The sequence below is a fragment of the Natrix helvetica genome (assembly GCF_964273705.1).
Source record: "Natrix helvetica genome assembly, chromosome: 3".
Taxonomy (NCBI): Eukaryota; Metazoa; Chordata; class Lepidosauria; order Squamata; family Natricidae; genus Natrix; species Natrix helvetica.
Window position 1 is genome coordinate 30,909,107 of NC_138549.1, and position 17,442 is coordinate 30,926,548.

The window sequence follows — 17,442 nt, forward strand, 5'->3', positions numbered from 1 at the left end:
AAGTCTGCAAACAAAGTCAGAGACCACCAAGGACCCTAAGAGATAATTTTATTTATACCTATAGACATATATTTATATTTAAAACATAATGTATAAAAGACATGTCTTCCGTGTCCAATGTGTGTCATGTATTTGTAATTTATAAGGCCATAGACAACTTTGCTGGAATGGTTAAGCAGATACCTCAAACGCTTCAATCCTTTGGGAATGAGCTTGCAGAAGAAGAACTACCAAATGATGCTCAGGCCACCAGCTTCCTCCTGGCAACACATACAGAAAGGAGAGACAAAATGAAGGTATGTTAGAGCAATTGTAAATTTTATTGGATTACCCTATTAACTGTGCTTAGTTGTTGTTTTTTTCCTTTGCAAATGTTTTCTTTGAATGTTGTGTAGTAACCTCCCTTTGGAACAGTGCCAGTAAATTTTATGATCCCTCACATTTTCCATGGATCTAAAGTTTTAAAACATTTATATTGCTAAAACAGTAAATAAAATCCTGTAGTACAGATTATACATATAGCAAAGCAATTCCTGTGACAATGATTTTTATCTATAACAAATGGATTATTTAGCTCTTATTTTGGCCTTATAATGTTAGAATAAGATTTTGGGGTTTGTGCACACGTGCACACAATTAGGTTTTGTAATTTTTTGGTTATATTTGTTTTATTTATTTTTAAATCTTTTTATCTCACCTCTAGATTTTATATGCATTCTGAGCAGCATAATACACAGGTGCTGGCTTTCTGTCAGTGTAAAATCAAACTGTTGCTCAACTATGAAAAAATAAAAGATAGCACAGCATGGATTTGCCACATACCCCAGGTTACCCATCCTTAGCCCATACTGTATTGTTTCCTGGGAAGACATTTCCAAGTTGAATGCTCATGAAACAGAGCCTAACTATACATCCTTCAACTTTTCTATAGGAACATTTGAAAAACGCACTAAGGCAAGGTGATGATATTCTCCATGTTATTCGAAAACCTGTTCTTGAAAACCCAGAGTACAAACTGAATCCAGATCAAACAGAAAATCAAATTGCTGTGGAAAGGTGAGATGCATCTAGTATTTTAATATATATTTTCTGTATTCCTACTTTCTGGAAGTAAGATTTTAATACTTTTGTGAAGGTCCAATATGGAAAACAAGTGTCATCTAGCAAGTTACGTTATCTCTGTCAGCAAAAGAATGAAAATTATTTTCCTTGAGACTATCAGCCAAAATACAGGGCTGTAGTTGTATTGTTCCTTGAAAAAAGTAAACCATCTGGCAAAACAAAGCAAAGATACTGATAACAAGTTAGCATTTGACCTAATATTCAAGGGGAACCCTGTAAGTTTTAGAAACCTCATGCCTTCCCATGCAAATTAAATACATCCATTATTTTTAATGTTCCTCAAAGTATATTTCAAGCCTCTATGGCCCTCAGCTTTCTAGCAATCTGCTATCATCTTCTTGCCACACACTCACCTTCCTCCCAACAATCTAAGTCTCTCATCAATCTTTCCATTATACTAGATTTTTATTTGATAATTAATATATTTTTCAATGCTGTGAGTTTTTTTTTCTATCTGTTTCATATTTTTTCCCCAACTTCCGTTGGGGAATGCTTGATCCAAAACTTCTTTATTTGTCTTTTTTAAGGCTTTTATCTCAACTAGATGAAACAGAAGCAGCTTTTGATGACTTTTGGTTTAAACACCAACAGAAGCTTGAGCAATGCTTACAACTTAGACATTTTGAACTGGATTTCAAAGAGGTATATGATATGTTGGTCTAATAAAAACAATTCTGGATTGGCAGTATTTCTACTTTAAACTTTTGAATTTTCACTTAAAAGTATCAATTTTCTTAAAATGTCATTTATTCTGCACTAGGCAGTACATTTCATCAAATATACTTTTGATCATCCATTGTATGATTACCATTGAATGGTAATAATTTACATACAATATACATAAAACACTAATTTAAATATTTGAGTGATAAAATGGAATTAAAAGCATAGATAATAGTTACACTTTATCAGTATTGACTTACTTGATGCGCCCTAATAATTTAAAAACTTGTCTAGTTTAATGAAAAGAAGGACTAGGGGAGACATGATAGCAGTGTTCCAATATCTCAAGGGTTGCCATAAAGAAGAGGGAGTCAAGCTATTCTCCAAAACACCTGAGGATAGAACAAGAAGCAATGGGTGGAAACTAATCAAGGAGAGAAGCAACTCAGAACTGAGGAGAAATTTCCTGAACAGTTAGAACAATTAGCCAGTGGAACAACTTGCTTCCAGAAGTTGTGAATGCTCCAACACTGGAAGTTTTTAAGAAGAGATTGGACAACCGTTGGTCTGAAGTGGTATAGGTTCTCCTGCTTGAGCAGGGGATTAAGCTAGAAGACCTCCAAGTCCTTTCCAACAGTGTTATTCTGTTATTCTATATCACTAAAGAACCATAACATAACGTTTCTCAAAAATACTGCTTATATATTTTTCTATGATCGTGACCCCTAGCTGATTTTTATAATCCAAAATTCAATTTGTAACTTTGCTACACTGTTGTGACTTACCCAAAATTGTATATTCTATTTCATTTAGGTCAAAACAGCACTTGATAGTGTGTCTGAGAAATTATTCCAGTTCACAGAAATGGGAAACAGCAGTTCACATGTGGAGCACCTTCTGAAAGATCTTGCCAGTTTTGAAGAAAAATCACAAGTAAAGATATACGATTTCTTTATTTTGACATATTTTTCCCGTGGGACATATTTATAAAGAGATAATGTTACAACTTATATTTTCTGCTACATTATTTTCCTTAGGAAGTTTTGGAAAAAGCCAGCCTACTAATTTCCAAAGGAGAGCGGTTTATAGAAAACAAGCATTATGCCATGGACTCCATTCTTCCCAAATGCAGTGAACTCCAACATCACTATGAAATGATTCTTTCAGAAGTGAATACAAAAAGGGATCTCCTAAACCATTCATTTGAATTACATAGACAGCTGGAAAAGGTAAACCTAATCTTCTTCCCTTCCCTTCTTACTTGCTTTTTCTATACAACTTTATTAAGATTTTAAACAAGATAAAAACTAAAGAAGGACTAGGGGAGACATGATAGCATTGTTCCAATATCTCAGGGGTTGCCACAAAGAAGAGGGAGTCAAACTATTCTCCAAGGCACCTGAGGGCAGAACAAGAAGCAATGGGTGGAAACTAATCAAGGAGAGAAGCAACTTAGCACTGAGGAGAAATTTCCTGACAGTGAGAACAATTAATCAGTGGAACAGCTTGCCTCCAGAAGTTGTGAATGCACACAGCACTGGAAGTCTTTAAGAAGATGTTGGATAGCTATTTGTCTGAAACGGTATAGGGTTTCCTGCCTAGGTAGGGGGTTGGACTAGAAGACCTCCAAGGTCCCTTCCAACTCTACTATTGTATTGTATTGTATTAAAAATAATTCATATTTAGAATAAAGTAGAAAGTAAAAGAAAGATAGGAAAGATAAAATCAAAAGTGCCAGAAAAAGAAAGAAAACATTAAAAAGTAACTTCCAATTGTCCTTTACAGCAGTTATAAATATAAATTAACGTCTTCCTCTATGAACATAGCATGGCTTTTATTTTTAATAAAGCATATTTATAGCTCAGCATTGACATGAGGGGTCCTTGATGCTCTCTGAGCTTGCTTGTTTTTTTGCAGACATTTCATTACCCAAACTATGTAACATCATCAGTGCTACCTAGTTTGGGTAATGAAACATCTTCAAGAGAAAAAAAAAAAGCTCACAGAGCTTTTCTTTTTTCTATAGTATTTTTGTTAATCCTCAAATCTAGCTATCTTATCCATCCATTCCACTTTTATTATTTTTACAAATAAAATGGCAAACATACCCAACATATCCTCCTCCTCCTATTTTCTTCACAACAATAACCCTGTAATCATAAATTCATTGTTTTTGTTTCACACCAAAGTCTATAAGGGGTTTCCAGTCAGCATTAAACCTAGTTAATGCGTTTTATCTCCATTTCCTCTCTTACTTGCTGATTAAGCTTTAAATCTACAGGTAGGGCTCAATGTATAATCTTAATGGAGCCTACATTTAGATTGTGACAAATCAGAAAAAATGTATTTTTTGATTGTATAGAATGTGATCAAGTCGTACAGTTCTGGAGTGTTTTTGTGAGGAAAGAAAACTCTTGATCTTATTATTATTATTTTTGCTTCATCTTCTGAACAGTTTCTTTTAGGGCAAACATCATACAAGATACAACGTGGTATTTAAAAATGCCAGTGGCATGTGCTCAGATTGTGATTGAGACTGTAATTTAAGAATATTTTCTTGCTTCATCTGTCTTTGGAGATAAAATATTGCATTTCTTCCACCATGTCCAAGTTTTCCAGTTCTGTCTCTGGATCAGGCAACCTCACTTACAACTCATCCTCATAACACAGTAGCCTCTAGAGTACAGTCAAAAGAATCGTGGTTTCTTCAAATCATTCTGTTAATTTTGATAACATGAATCATTTGTATAACGCAGCATTTTCACGATGTGTTTTTTCTTGGCTTCCTTGTAGTGCATGAAGTGGTGTGATGATGGAATTTATCTGCTGGCTTCTCAACCTGTAGACAAATGCCAATCGCAGGATGGAGCAGAAGCAGCTCTGCAGGAAATTGAGCAATTTTTAGACATGGGTGGTGATAATAAACTCAGGGAACTAAGTTACTTGTCCAAAGAATTTGAAGCTATCCTCACTGAAGAATTAATGGTAATCTTACTATCAAGATTTCGGAACAATATCTTGTCACATCTATACAAAAGCATATATAAATAATGAAATGAAATATTTGAGTTGAAACCACTTAATATGTCTATTCAGCTTTCTAAACCTAAACCTCCATAAATTATAACATCAATGCCCTAGGTGGGTGACTTTTCAAGTCAATTAACTGTTTTGTTAAAGAAGTTACTTACAGGTATTTAACAATAAAATAAATAACGTGGCAGTTTGTTTGCCATGGCTACATTTCCATAGCTCAATTGATTTACAGGAAACGGCACCCAATTACTGCAGTATAATATTTTTGAGATTCAGGAATCATATATGTTACCGATATTCTTAAATACACTATCTTATACCAAAACTCCAGAGGCACTATATTCACAATAAGGAATGGTCAGTCATTTCGTTTTCACCATGGCTGCAATTTTTCCAGACCATCCCAGTCCTGCTCTATTTAAAAAAACATAACATACTGGCTTAGCTTTGATCTAACAAATGTATTCTGTGTAGTGAATCAAATTAATGTTGAGCACATTTTTTGTGCGTTCCTTTTCAAATTCAGCTTTTGAAATGATGTCCTATGAATTCAATGGTCCACGTAGATTTTTGCCTCTTCTTTTTACAGGAACATGTACAAAAGGTTTTTCAGAAACAGAAAAATATGGAAGAAATGTTTCAAAAGAGGCAAGTCAGCCTTAAGAAACTGGCAGCTAAGCAGACACGCCCTGTTCAGCCAGTGGCACCTAGACCAGAAGGATATCTAAAATCACCTTGTCCTTACTCAGGTAAGAAACCAATCAGTCAAGGTATTCGGTTTTAGTTGAAAACAAAAATCATTGATCTGGCAAGTATGCTAAGCTTGACATGAGCTCTAGTTACAGTGGTTGATTCTGTTTCACATACCAGGCCTTCAAATAGAGTCTGAAGATTCATCCAGCTCTGATAACCATGCAATAAGGAGAATGAACATCAGAAAAATGAAGGTAACAGTGTATGAATGAAATAGAGACAGTTGACATGTTAAATTCTCGCTAAGTATATGAAGCAGCCTATTGATCACTGAACCATCAGAGCTTAGATATCATTTTTCTATTGCTGGTGCTACAGTAAGGAGTAGAGCAAGGCTTATTTACTGCAAGAGAAGGACTCTGCATTAAGTTTTTCCCTTGATCTGCTGATTAACCTTGATTTGGAAAACAGAAACAGCCAAATTGTGTCCTATACCAGGATTTGAAAAATAAATATTTGTTTAACATGGAAGAACCTAGCAATAACTATATCTCACATGCATTTTGCTTAATATGAGTTCATATTATATAGTTTGTTTAATGCCCTAATTTTCTTGATTAATTGCATAATGCACTTGGGACACTTTTGTTGCAATGTAAGTGCTTAATCCTTAATTTTTAGTGGGAAATGATAGTTTGCCATACATACTAGTATATATGTCATGTCACTTAAAAATCGGATATAGCTGCATTTATATGAACTAAACTTCTCCGTCTCTAGCCAAACATATTTTGGAAAGGAGAGGTTTGGCTTTAAAGATTTGGTGCCAAATTGCTGTTCTTGTTTTTATTAGAGTGAGATAAATGAAATGCAGCAATCTAGAAATGTTACTGTAACAGATGATGAAGAAAATCTAGCAGTGTTACGCAAGTGAGTATATTTTTATCCAAGCAACTATATTTAAGAAATGTTTCCAGAATACGTCACAATTGCATTTAAAGGTAATATAAGTCATTAATGGACAACTCAAATGTATTAATCAAAAAGTAATCATACAGTAATCCTTTCTTTTTTGGGGGGAAATATTTCTATATCCATCCTTTTGGATACAGCAAAATCTTTTCTACCATATTAGTTGCCTTAAGGCATACAATTTTTGGTTAAATGTTCTTAAAATATTTCTCTATGATCAGATCTAAAAAAATACCATGTGATTTGTTTCGCAGTTGCTAGTATTTGTTGAAAAATCAATTCTTAATCTTCAGTGATGAAAAGTCTACACATTTAGGGGCTTTGAAATCTGAAACCATTTAATAACTCATTTATTCCATATGTTGATAGACATGTAATGAATGAACTTCTTGAAACTGAACGAGCTTATGTGGAGGAACTTCTCTGTGTTCTTGAGGTACATTTTTTAAAAATCCTTGCTAATGTTGTATTTAAAATGATTTCATAATTAATTCTGTAGTGTAGAAAATGATATGGAGTATTTACACAGGAGGTACTACATGGAATCAAATATTTGTGGGACAAAAATGTTGCTTTACACAACATAAATATTCTTCTAAAAAAATCAACCCTCTTCTAGAATGATTTGACTCTGGGAAATTGGAGCCTTTTTCTTAAAGTGAATACTGTTGACTTTAAATACATGGTCCATTGAGTTCACAGCAGGTCATCTAAATCTGTGCTTTTTTCCTAATTAAAATTTGCTGAAGAAATATGGCTAAGTGCACCGTATGAATGCTGTGAATGTGAGAAGCCAGGTGTCCTGTTACCAAAAGAGTAACAGTTTCTGTCAATATTTTCTCCGCCATCATCACCAAGTCAAGAAGGTGAAAAGCTTCCTTTCTTCCCACTTGATTCACAACCCTCTAGTCCCATGATGGTGAACCTATGGCATACGTGTCAGAGGTGGCACACAGAACCCTCTCTGTTGGCACACGCACCGTTGCTCCTGGTCAGATCTCCATGGTGTTTCTTTCGTGAGCTTCTGTTTCCCTGCAAACGATGAAACAGAAGCTCACAAAGGAAAAGGATTTTACCTCTTGCTGCGCCCCCGGTGTTGGGATTCTCTCCTCCCACTGGCCACCTGGTCTTCGGGTCTTTGTGTGCATGTCCGCATTCATGCACACCTTTCAATCTGGGCATGTGTGAGTGCACAGTTTAGGCCAGTGGTGGGTTGCAGACGGTACGCCCCGGTACGGGCATACCGGTACCTGCCTGGAGCACTGGGTACCTTTCTGGTACGGTGCTCCGGAGGGCCCACCCGTTGTCCTTACCTGTCTTTAAACTCTTCGGCACTTCCGCGCACGGCACGTACAGCGCCTGCGCGATGCTCCGCTGAGCAGCTGGAGCATCACAGAGGCGTCGCTGGAGGGTAGAATGCATGTGTGCACTGTGCACGTTCAGGTGGAGGACACTGGACCCTGTTGCAGCCATACCGGTTGCAACGGGATCCGGAACCCACCACTGGTTTGGGCACTCGGTGTCTAAAAGGTTCGCTAACACTGCTCTAATCTGTTGTAAATAGATAGATCCCTCTATTTTAATGTAAATTTATTTTTACTGAAGACAAGAGAAACTGAAAATCAAGGACAATAATATTATATTCTATTGGTTCCCATTAACATTAAGACAATCCCCTTTTTTACTCTTCTTGTTTCTAACGGTGGATGAAATAAAGACCATAATATAATTGCCTCAATATAAGGACATGGAAGAGGGAATTAGAATGTCATTGCAGCCTCTTCCTTTTCTAAATATGTATTCTCCCATGAGAGAACTTTCCCCGGGACCAAATACAGCCACTTTGTATTACTTCCCTTTCAAAGCCAGCTGTTTTGGATACATCAACTAAAAGCAGAATCTTCTCTAGCTTAATGGGTGTTTATAGAGCAGGTTTCTGCGTCTTTCCTGGTCTATGGAAATGCTAAATAATAGATTTAGTCTTGTTGCCTAGAGCAGAAGTCATAAACAGGAACTTGGGTCAGGAAGGAAGAAGAAAGAACAATTGCCTAGAAAGGTCATTCTGTAAGAACCTACAGACCTTGTGATCAACTCTGGAGTCAAAACATTCAAATTAGCAGCTGTATATGTGGCTATAAATAGTTCTGACTTGCATGTAATAAACAATTCAAAAACACATTTTGATTATTTACAAAATTCTTGTCCAAGTGAACTTTTTTTCTAAAGTAAATGTTCATAGATTAATGTTCAACTCTATTATATAAAATGGAATTACTGTTAAGATGTGTAAACTCTATATTAGAAGCCTGAGCAGATTAATATTGAAATATTGCTACATGTTTATCAGCAGTGAGCAGGCTGCAATTGTTGAAAATAGGAGACCCTTAATGGGAACTCAGTAAAAGCAATGAATCTGTCCCCCTTATGTGTTACAGGGCTATGCAGCAGAAATGGACAACCCCTTAATGGCACATCTCATTTCACCTGGGCTACAAAATAAGAAAGACGTGTTGTTTGGAAATATGGAAGAAATCTATCACTTTCACAACAGGTTGGGATTTGTACACAAGCTTTCTGACAATATAAATAATAAAATAATAACAAAGAAAATGTCCCATTGTTGAACACAATTAGAACACCATATTCCCAGCTGATACTCTCCAGTGTGCCATAATGGCCAAGGACGGTGAAACTTTAGTCCAACATATGATGAAAACCAGGCTATCAAAGAAAAGCTGTATTAGAAATTTTGATATTGATAGATTGACCAACAAAACTAATAATCAGTGATGGCATAAGCTCTTTCCGTAAGACTCCTGCTTATTTTTTTTCATATGTTTTCACATTATAATTTAATTTCTCTTCCTTGAATAGAGATTCCTCATAATTCATGTTGTTAAGATTCCCACTGGAATTCGTGCATGCATGCATACATCTAATATAAACATGAAATGCATGATTCTTTATTGAACTCTGCTACCCAGAAGACAGGACCAGAAGTAATAATTTCACTGTATTTTGAACAGGGAATAAAGAATCATGTGTTTTGTGTGCATATTTAAATATATGTACAATTTGAGGCTCGCTGCCAGGAGTGAGTTCTTGATTAAAGAAGCTGTCAAGCACTGGAACAGGATATCACATGAAATGCTGGGATCCTCTCTGTGCTGTTCAAATAGAGGCTGGATAGTACATCTGTCACAGATAACTCCAATGGATCTTGCACTACACAAGGAGCTGGGATAGATGGTCTCTAAAGTTTCAACCTTGATTATGTGATACTATAAGGCAGTGATGGCAAACATGGCACGCATGCCACAGGTGGCACACGGAGCCATTTGTCAGGGCACGAGAGGCGTTCACCCTTTTTTAAAGCTATTTTTTGCCCTCCCCAGGCTCCAGAGGCATTATAAAAGAGCCTCCCCCCCCGGAGGCCCTCCGGAGGCTTCATGAGCTTCCCTGAAGCCTCCGGAGCACAAAATACCAGCCCTACGGGCAAACCGGAACTTCGGGAACAGACTTCCTGTTTGCTCGGAGGGTTGTTTTGACTGCTTTGGAGGCTTCAGGGAAGCCTCCTGAAGGTCCCTGAAGCTTCCGGGGGGGTGTTTTCACCCTCCCCAGGCTCCTATAAAGCCTCTGGAGCCTGGGGAGAGCAAAAAAAACATGGAAAAATGGGGGGTCACGGCTGTAGTGCGCGCATGCACACTGGGGGTGCGCATTGCATTATGGGTGTGGCACACCTGCACACGCCCCCCCCCCTGCGCTCCCCCCACTTATGGCACGCGAGCCAAAAAAACGTTCGCCATCGCTGCTATAAGGATTCATACAGGTATTGCAAACTGTTTCTTAGTAGAGCACGGTAATGTTTCTCACCCTCTACAACTTTTAAGATGTGTGAATTCAACTCCCAGAATTTTCCAGTGAGCATAACCCAGAAGTCCACACATAGAATAGAATAGAATAGAATAGAATAGAATAGAATAGAATAACAGAGTTGGAAGAGACCTCTTCTAGTCCAATCCCCTGCTCAGGCAGGAAACCCTATACCATTTCAGACAAATGGTTGTCCAATCTCTTCTTTAAAACTTCCAGTGTTGGAGAATTCACAACTTCTGGAGGCAAGTTGTTCCACTGGTTAATTATTCTAACTGTCAGGAAATTTCTTCTTAGTTCTAGGTTGCTTCTCTCCTTGATTAGTTTCCATCCATTGCTTCTTATTCTGCCCTCAGGTGCTTTGGAGAATAGCTTGACTCCCTCTTCTTTGTGGCAACTCCTGAGATATCAGAACACTGCTATCATGTCACCCCAAGTCCTTCTTTTCATTAAACTAGACATGCCCAATACCTGCAACCATGCTTTATATGTTCTAGCCTCCAGTCCCCTGATCATCTTCATTATTCTTCTCTGCACTCTTTCTAGAGTTTCAACATCTTGTTTACATCATGAGGATCAAAACTGGGTGCAGTATTCCAAGTGTGGCGTTACCAATGCATTATAAAAGTAGCATTAACATCTTAAAATTGTTGAGATTGACAAACTCTTTGAATGAAATCAATGTCATTTTATTATTGGTAATATGAGCTTGGCAATTTTCTCAATGACTATGTTGCTATGGAGAACAAAATTATCCATGTTGGTTTTCTATGTGGATTGGAATAGAGGGGGTGGAGGCTAAGCAAACAGAGGAAGAGATCTTGGAAGGATGCTTTCTGATTTCAGAATTGGGCATCTGCTTTTAAAAAACTTTTGAGCATTACCACATTAAAGCCCACATGACTCAAAGTCCACCCAGTGGCCAAACTGTAAAAATGCACCCTTATGAGATTTAGACAACTGCTCAAATTTAAAAATGGTTGCTGATTCTGTTATTCACTGCTAATGAATAAACTGGAAATTGTGATTTACTTGAAGTAAGTAAGTACAATTATTGTCTTGTCCTTTTATATCTGGGGTGTCAAACTCTCAGCCGACAGGCCTGTTACACCATGTGCTGGCCCCGCCCCTGCCCGGTTTAGTGAAAGAAAAAAAAAGTCCCGATACGTCATATGATGTCACTATGATGACACGAGTTTGACACGCCTGTTTTATATCTTTCATGAAGTCATGGCTTATACTACCACCTACATGAGTAGTCTGTGTGTATCACCTGTGTTAAGACAAAATAATTGTATGAATTTAATAAATGCAACAATTTTAGAATTATGCTTAGATACTGAAATAATAAATCATTTGCTGGGTAAATTACCTGGGATAATTTTTTCTCATACTAATTGGTTAATTTCCAAAAACTACTGGAAATCTTTTATCTGCTCATTATAAACCAAAACAAAATCTCAGTGTTGTTGTTTTTTTATATCCTAAATCCCTATCCATAAATATTTGAATGTGGTTAAGATTTTGTTTGAAATAAATATTTATATAGGGTTATTTTTTAAAGACCTTCAGACCTATGTTTTATATAAAATGCCCGTGCTCATGTTTATATTTCAATCTCGTGGTCTTCCTCTTTTTTTTTTCCTTTTTCATTATCTTACATATAGTCAGATATAAGCCAGGGCAGAGACCTGTATATATGGCTCAAAACCTGATGTTGTCTAAATGAGCTGGCCATGAAAGTAAAATTTATTAGCAATTGTAAATTCAGGATATCTGAATAGTATCACATTGGAGAAGACAACACTGCTCAGTGTTGTGCACCATACATATCAGTTATATTATATAAATGAATTATTTCCAGCATCATCAATTTTATCTGGTAACTTATATAGTGTAAGGCTAAATTGTTCTATTTTTATGCAAATAGTGAATTTTGCTTATGCACGTGCAGCCATTATAGATTTCTGCTTGTGAAATGTATTAAAATATGCATGTAAATGTAGAATGGAATATGTGTGGTCACATGTAGATGTGTTATTTTATTTCATCACATCAGTAAAATATAATTATTATTTTTTGTAGAATATTTTTGAGAGAAATAGAAGATTATATAGACTGCCCTCAACTGATAGGACGTGGTTTCCTCGAACGGGTAAGTATTAGATTTTAAGTAACTTGGAATGAAGAGTTGTCACTAGATTGCTCTTTCTTAGTATTCTTTCAAGATGCAAGAATTTATATCGCTAGGACTGCCTGAGTTCTCATTGACATTTCCCTCATCCCCAATAAGACTGACCTTTGAATGTTGCTGAGAGCAGCAGAGGAATACCATCAAGAAGACTTAAAGAAATTTCATGGTGTTATCCACCCTGTTGTACTCACCAACATTCTACAAGTCTTCTTCCTTAGTGCCACTAAAATTACTCTGTGCGGAAAATCCAAGAAATTGTTATTGCTTTTATTATTTATAAAAAATCCTCCTAGGATTTTTATTCAGAAGGTGAGCTATGTAACAGTTACAGGAGGAGAAAGAGGAAACGGAAGGAGAAGGGGGAAAAGATCTCAGCCTCATTCAAGAAAAGCCTGATGAGTCTCAGATAGATGAACAGATACTTTGACTGTGTAACAACCAGATTTCCATTTCATGTAATGCTTTGATTATATGAAGTGCCTGACTGTAGATCAGCTGTACTAATGCCATAATACTTCAGGAATAAGAAAAATTGCATTCGTCAAGAAATTTAGGTCCAGGGTTAATCTACTCTACCATCATTCTCATATACCGATCTATACAGATCTTGATCTGTACACTAAATCAGTGTTTCTCAACACTAGCATTACTTTGAAATCATTTGTAAATTATCTGCTGTGTCAATCGGTTTGCCACGTTTAATCAGTGTGTGAAGAACACTGATTAAACGTGGCAGTGTGTGTATGTTTAGAAAACAGTTTGTAGGCTGCTGCTAGTTCCTTTGAAATAGCAAACTATCCTCTCAATGTCTCATTATTTTCCTTGATATATGGTAAATGTTGCATGCTACAGATTTTCAGGTTTCCCATAAAGGAAAAAGAATAGCAGAAATCTGAACAGGAAAAAATGCTTTTGAGATGAGTCAGTAGTCTCTGCCAGTATCTCTTGTCAGAAGAGTTTGGTCTTTCAGTAAGGTTGTCATTATAGATATATTCTTTTAATTAAACAGATGCTTCATTGATTGATTCATGGTTTTCTTTTTTAAATTAAGATGAAAGACTTCAAAATTTATGAAAAATATTGTCAAAATAAACCTCGATCAGAAAGTCTTTGGAGGCAATGTTCAGATTCAGCATTTTTCCAGGTATTTTTTATGTACTTGGGACCATATTGCTTAGTCAGTTATTACCTTGTGGGGAAAAAGTTATTGTCTGTCTTCTATTTTTTGTAGGAATGTCAACGAAAACTTGATCACAAGTTGAGTTTGGATTCTTATTTACTAAAGCCTGTTCAAAGAATAACCAAATATCAACTGTTGCTAAAGGTAGGCATTCAGCTATGTCCTTGATTGATTGATTGATTGATTGATTGATTGATTGCAGTCAGGCGGGACAGGAAATAGCAAATCTATTAGATATCAGGGGAAATACAGGCAGTCGCATTTGTGGCACACTTTTCAGAGAGGGACACTTTTCAAAGATAGACACGGTGTCTCAGTGGCTAAGACACTGAGCTTGTTGATCAGAAAGGTTGGCAGTTCAGTGGTTTAAATCCCTAGCGCCACATAACGGAGTGAGCTGCTGTTACTTGTCCCAGCTTCTGCCAACCTAGCAGTAAAAATGCAAGTAGAAAAATAGGAACCACTTTTGGTGGGAAGGTAACAGCATTCCATGCGCCTTCGGCATTTTAATGTGGCTGGCCCCATGGCTCTTCGGCTTTGAAACAGAGACGAGCACCGCTCCCTAGAATCGGGAACGACTAGCACATATGTGCGAGGGGAACCATTACCTTTCACAGATTGTCTTTTTTTTTAATTATATAAAAAATAATTTGCCAGTGACTTGAAATTTGCAATAGGCTTTATAGTTGTCCTTAGCAAATATATTATCATGTAGAGAACTCCATGTTCCTCTGCAGGAATCATCTTTCCAGACAAAAGGGATATTTGGGGAGGGAGGAGAAAGACAAAGGTTACATTTCCTGTTCCTTTGTATAGCTTACTTTCAGTATAATCGGAGGATCAAGGGATAATCTCTTCCCTGGAATAAGTAAAAGGTAATGCTCCAAGAGAGACTTCAGGGCAATAAAATTTATCCTTTCTGAAAATAAGATCCTTCTGCTGGATCAAAACTGGTTCTTTCTACAGGAAGAAAGTCCTAATCCAGGACTCTTAATGCTTCTACTTCACAAATGGAAAGTAGAGTTTGTTCAGTAATACCTTGATTTAAAGGGACAGAAGAAATACAGAAAAATGATGGTTGCTGCTAGTTTGTGCATCGTTACTTAATTTAGGATTTGTAGGATAGATACCAAAGTACAAGAGCACCAAGGGAGACACCAAGATGGCAACAAACCTTTCAGAAGAAAAAATTGTTAAGAAATTATCCTGGCCTGAGCATACTTTCAATGTCAGAGAAGTTTGCCTCCCACAAGTGGGTGAGCCCAAATGGCAAGGGTGATCTCTGAAATTTGATGCACAAGGCAGCCAAGTTTGTTAAGGCCAATCTTGTAGCACTTTTTCCCATTCCCCTATCCTTTGGCATGCTCACTCTGGTGATCAGCTAATTAGCAAGAGATCAATTAATATTTGAATTTACATTCCTTGGGAAAGAAAGGGTTACAAATGAGTAAATAGGCACACAATAGAGAATACACATTGAGAGAAATATGCTACCACTGACTGTTTTGCTAGCATGCTCATACACCTAAGGCAAAAAACAACAACAACCCCTTTGTATAAAACTGATTAAGATCCAGTGACGTGCGGTGAGGTTTATGGCTGGTGAGGCTGGTGACGTCATCAGCGCGAGCCGCGGTCCCCTTCATGTTGACTCAGGAAGGCGGGGAATGGGACCACGTGTGCAGGAGGCTGAAGCTGCCTCAGCCTCCTGCACACGTGGTCCCATTCCCCTCCTTCCTGACTCCTGAGTCAACATGAAGGGGACCACGGAGCACGCTCCATGGGACTGTGGCTCACACTCCGCGGTCCCCTTCATGTTGACTTAGGAAGGCGGGGAATGGGACCACGTGTGCAGGAGGGAGGCTGAGGCTAGAGGAGCCTCCTGCACACGTGGTCCCATTCCCGGACCACATGTGCAGAAGGCTCCTCAGCGCCTTTTCCCTTTTTTTTATTTTCATGATGAGAGCAGTGAGGCTCTGCCTCCCCTGACCGCACGTCCCTGTTAAGATCTAGTCAATTTCAGGCAGCAATCTGCCCAGACAGTTCTGATCAACTAATTAAGGTCATAGAGCTGAGTTTGTTAAGTTGCCAGCACTTTTTAAGGAAGTGTTGTTCTGCAGAGAAATTCTGCTCAAGAAGAAATAGCTTGTTTAAGTAAACTTTCCATTCTAGAAAGGGTGTGTGTGTGGAGAGACAAGTTGTTACGCATTGGACAAAGATGGCCCTTGAACTGATCAATACTTGATCCTGAAGTTAATTGTCTTTTATTCAATCCATTTGATTTAATATCTATTTATTTGAAAATAAATGTAAAATTTATTCATCTTTGACATTATTCAAGACCATTACTCTTGCCCCAGTAGATTAAAAGATCCCCATTAAGCGTTTCCTTAATGATACATTGTGTATTATGTTTTTCTGTAGCCTGAAGTACATGTCATTTTCCAACAGGAAATGTTAAAGTATAGTAAAAATTGTGAAGGGGCTGAAGATCTCCAAGCGGCCCTGACGTCCATATTGGGAATTCTTAAAGCAGTTAATGATTCCATGCATCAAATTGCAATCACTGGCTATGAGGTAACTGGTAATATTTCTTTCTTTGTTCATTTAGTTTGTTTGCTGCCCAATGCCCATCTCGCCACAAGGTGACTGGTGGCTTACAACACTAAAATAAAACCATAACTGTACACACAAATGTTTAAAATCACATTAAAATTGCAAATAAATTTCAAGTTATAACCAAAGAGAGGGGAAGAAGGGGACAGAATATACAAAGTGGGGTAGGTGGAAGCTGGTATCATCAATCTCCAGTGTGACCTTTCCCCATTGGGGTCCCAGGCGAACTGGAAGTTTTTGGAATATCATATTTTATAGACAGAGAAGCAAGACCAAGCCTGACTACCTAGTGCAGTGATGGCGAACCTATGGCACACGTGCCACAAGTGGCACGCGGAGCCATTTGTCAGGGCACGCAAGGCGCTGCCCTGTCAGCCGGCCAGCGGGCATTGTTCACCTTTTTAAAAGCCATTTTTCGCCTTCCCCAGGCTCCAGAGGCTTTATAGGAGCCTGGGGAGGGCGAAAAGAGCCTCCCCTGCCCCCCCCGGAGGCCCTCTGGAGGCTTCAGGGACCATTCAGAGGCCCTCTGGAGGCTTCAGGGACGGAGGCTTCCCTGACGCTTTCGGAGCGCTTAAAACGACCCTCCGAGCAAACCGGAAGTCACTTCTGGTTTGCTCAGAGGGTGGTTTTAAGCATTCCGAAGGCTTCAGGGAAGCCTCCGGACGGTCCCTGGAGCCTCCGGGGAGGGCGAAAAAAGCATGTAAAAATGGGGGGTATCACGCATTGTGCGCGCATGCGCACTGGGGGGATCGTGCGTTGCATTATGGGTGCGGCACGCCCGCACACGACCCCCCCCCTGCGCTCCCCCCATTTGTGGCACGCAAGCCAAAAAACGTTCGCCATCGCTGACCTAGTGCAAATATTTTATTTTTCCAGTAGCCTGAAATAAAATAATTTTTTATTTAAATTAAATCCCAACTCTCATTAGGGCTTCAAGGCAGTATAGATAACCGTTTCTATTGTTTCCATCACAACAATTGAAGTGGGTTGGGCTAAAGTAGCGTGTCTGGCCCAATGGCATCCAGGATCCTTCAAGAACTAAGGGTGATAAACAACAATTTCATAATTCTGAAATAATTACCATAATTTATTA

General features: G+C 38.1%; 1 protein-coding gene across 4 annotated transcripts in view; it reads left to right on the forward strand.

Moving 5' to 3' along the window:
• The window catches only part of MCF2L (MCF.2 cell line derived transforming sequence like), a 118,938-nt gene that overhangs the window by 81,207 nt on the left and 20,289 nt on the right, over positions 1 to 17,442 (forward strand). For all 4 annotated transcript variants that reach the window (XM_081946424.1, XM_081946423.1, XM_081946422.1 and 1 more), the window contains exons 9-23: positions 147 to 296; positions 932 to 1,056; positions 1,650 to 1,764; positions 2,599 to 2,718; positions 2,823 to 3,014; positions 4,579 to 4,770; positions 5,411 to 5,570; positions 5,692 to 5,768; positions 6,368 to 6,444; positions 6,856 to 6,922; positions 8,922 to 9,037; positions 12,445 to 12,514; positions 13,605 to 13,697; positions 13,785 to 13,877; positions 16,185 to 16,310. In XM_081946424.1, the coding sequence (XP_081802550.1) occupies positions 147 to 296; positions 932 to 1,056; positions 1,650 to 1,764; positions 2,599 to 2,718; positions 2,823 to 3,014; positions 4,579 to 4,770; positions 5,411 to 5,570; positions 5,692 to 5,768; positions 6,368 to 6,444; positions 6,856 to 6,922; positions 8,922 to 9,037; positions 12,445 to 12,514; positions 13,605 to 13,697; positions 13,785 to 13,877; positions 16,185 to 16,310 (1,773 nt within the window). The remainder of the gene's footprint in view (positions 1 to 146; positions 297 to 931; positions 1,057 to 1,649; positions 1,765 to 2,598; positions 2,719 to 2,822; positions 3,015 to 4,578; positions 4,771 to 5,410; positions 5,571 to 5,691; positions 5,769 to 6,367; positions 6,445 to 6,855; positions 6,923 to 8,921; positions 9,038 to 12,444; positions 12,515 to 13,604; positions 13,698 to 13,784; positions 13,878 to 16,184; positions 16,311 to 17,442) is intronic.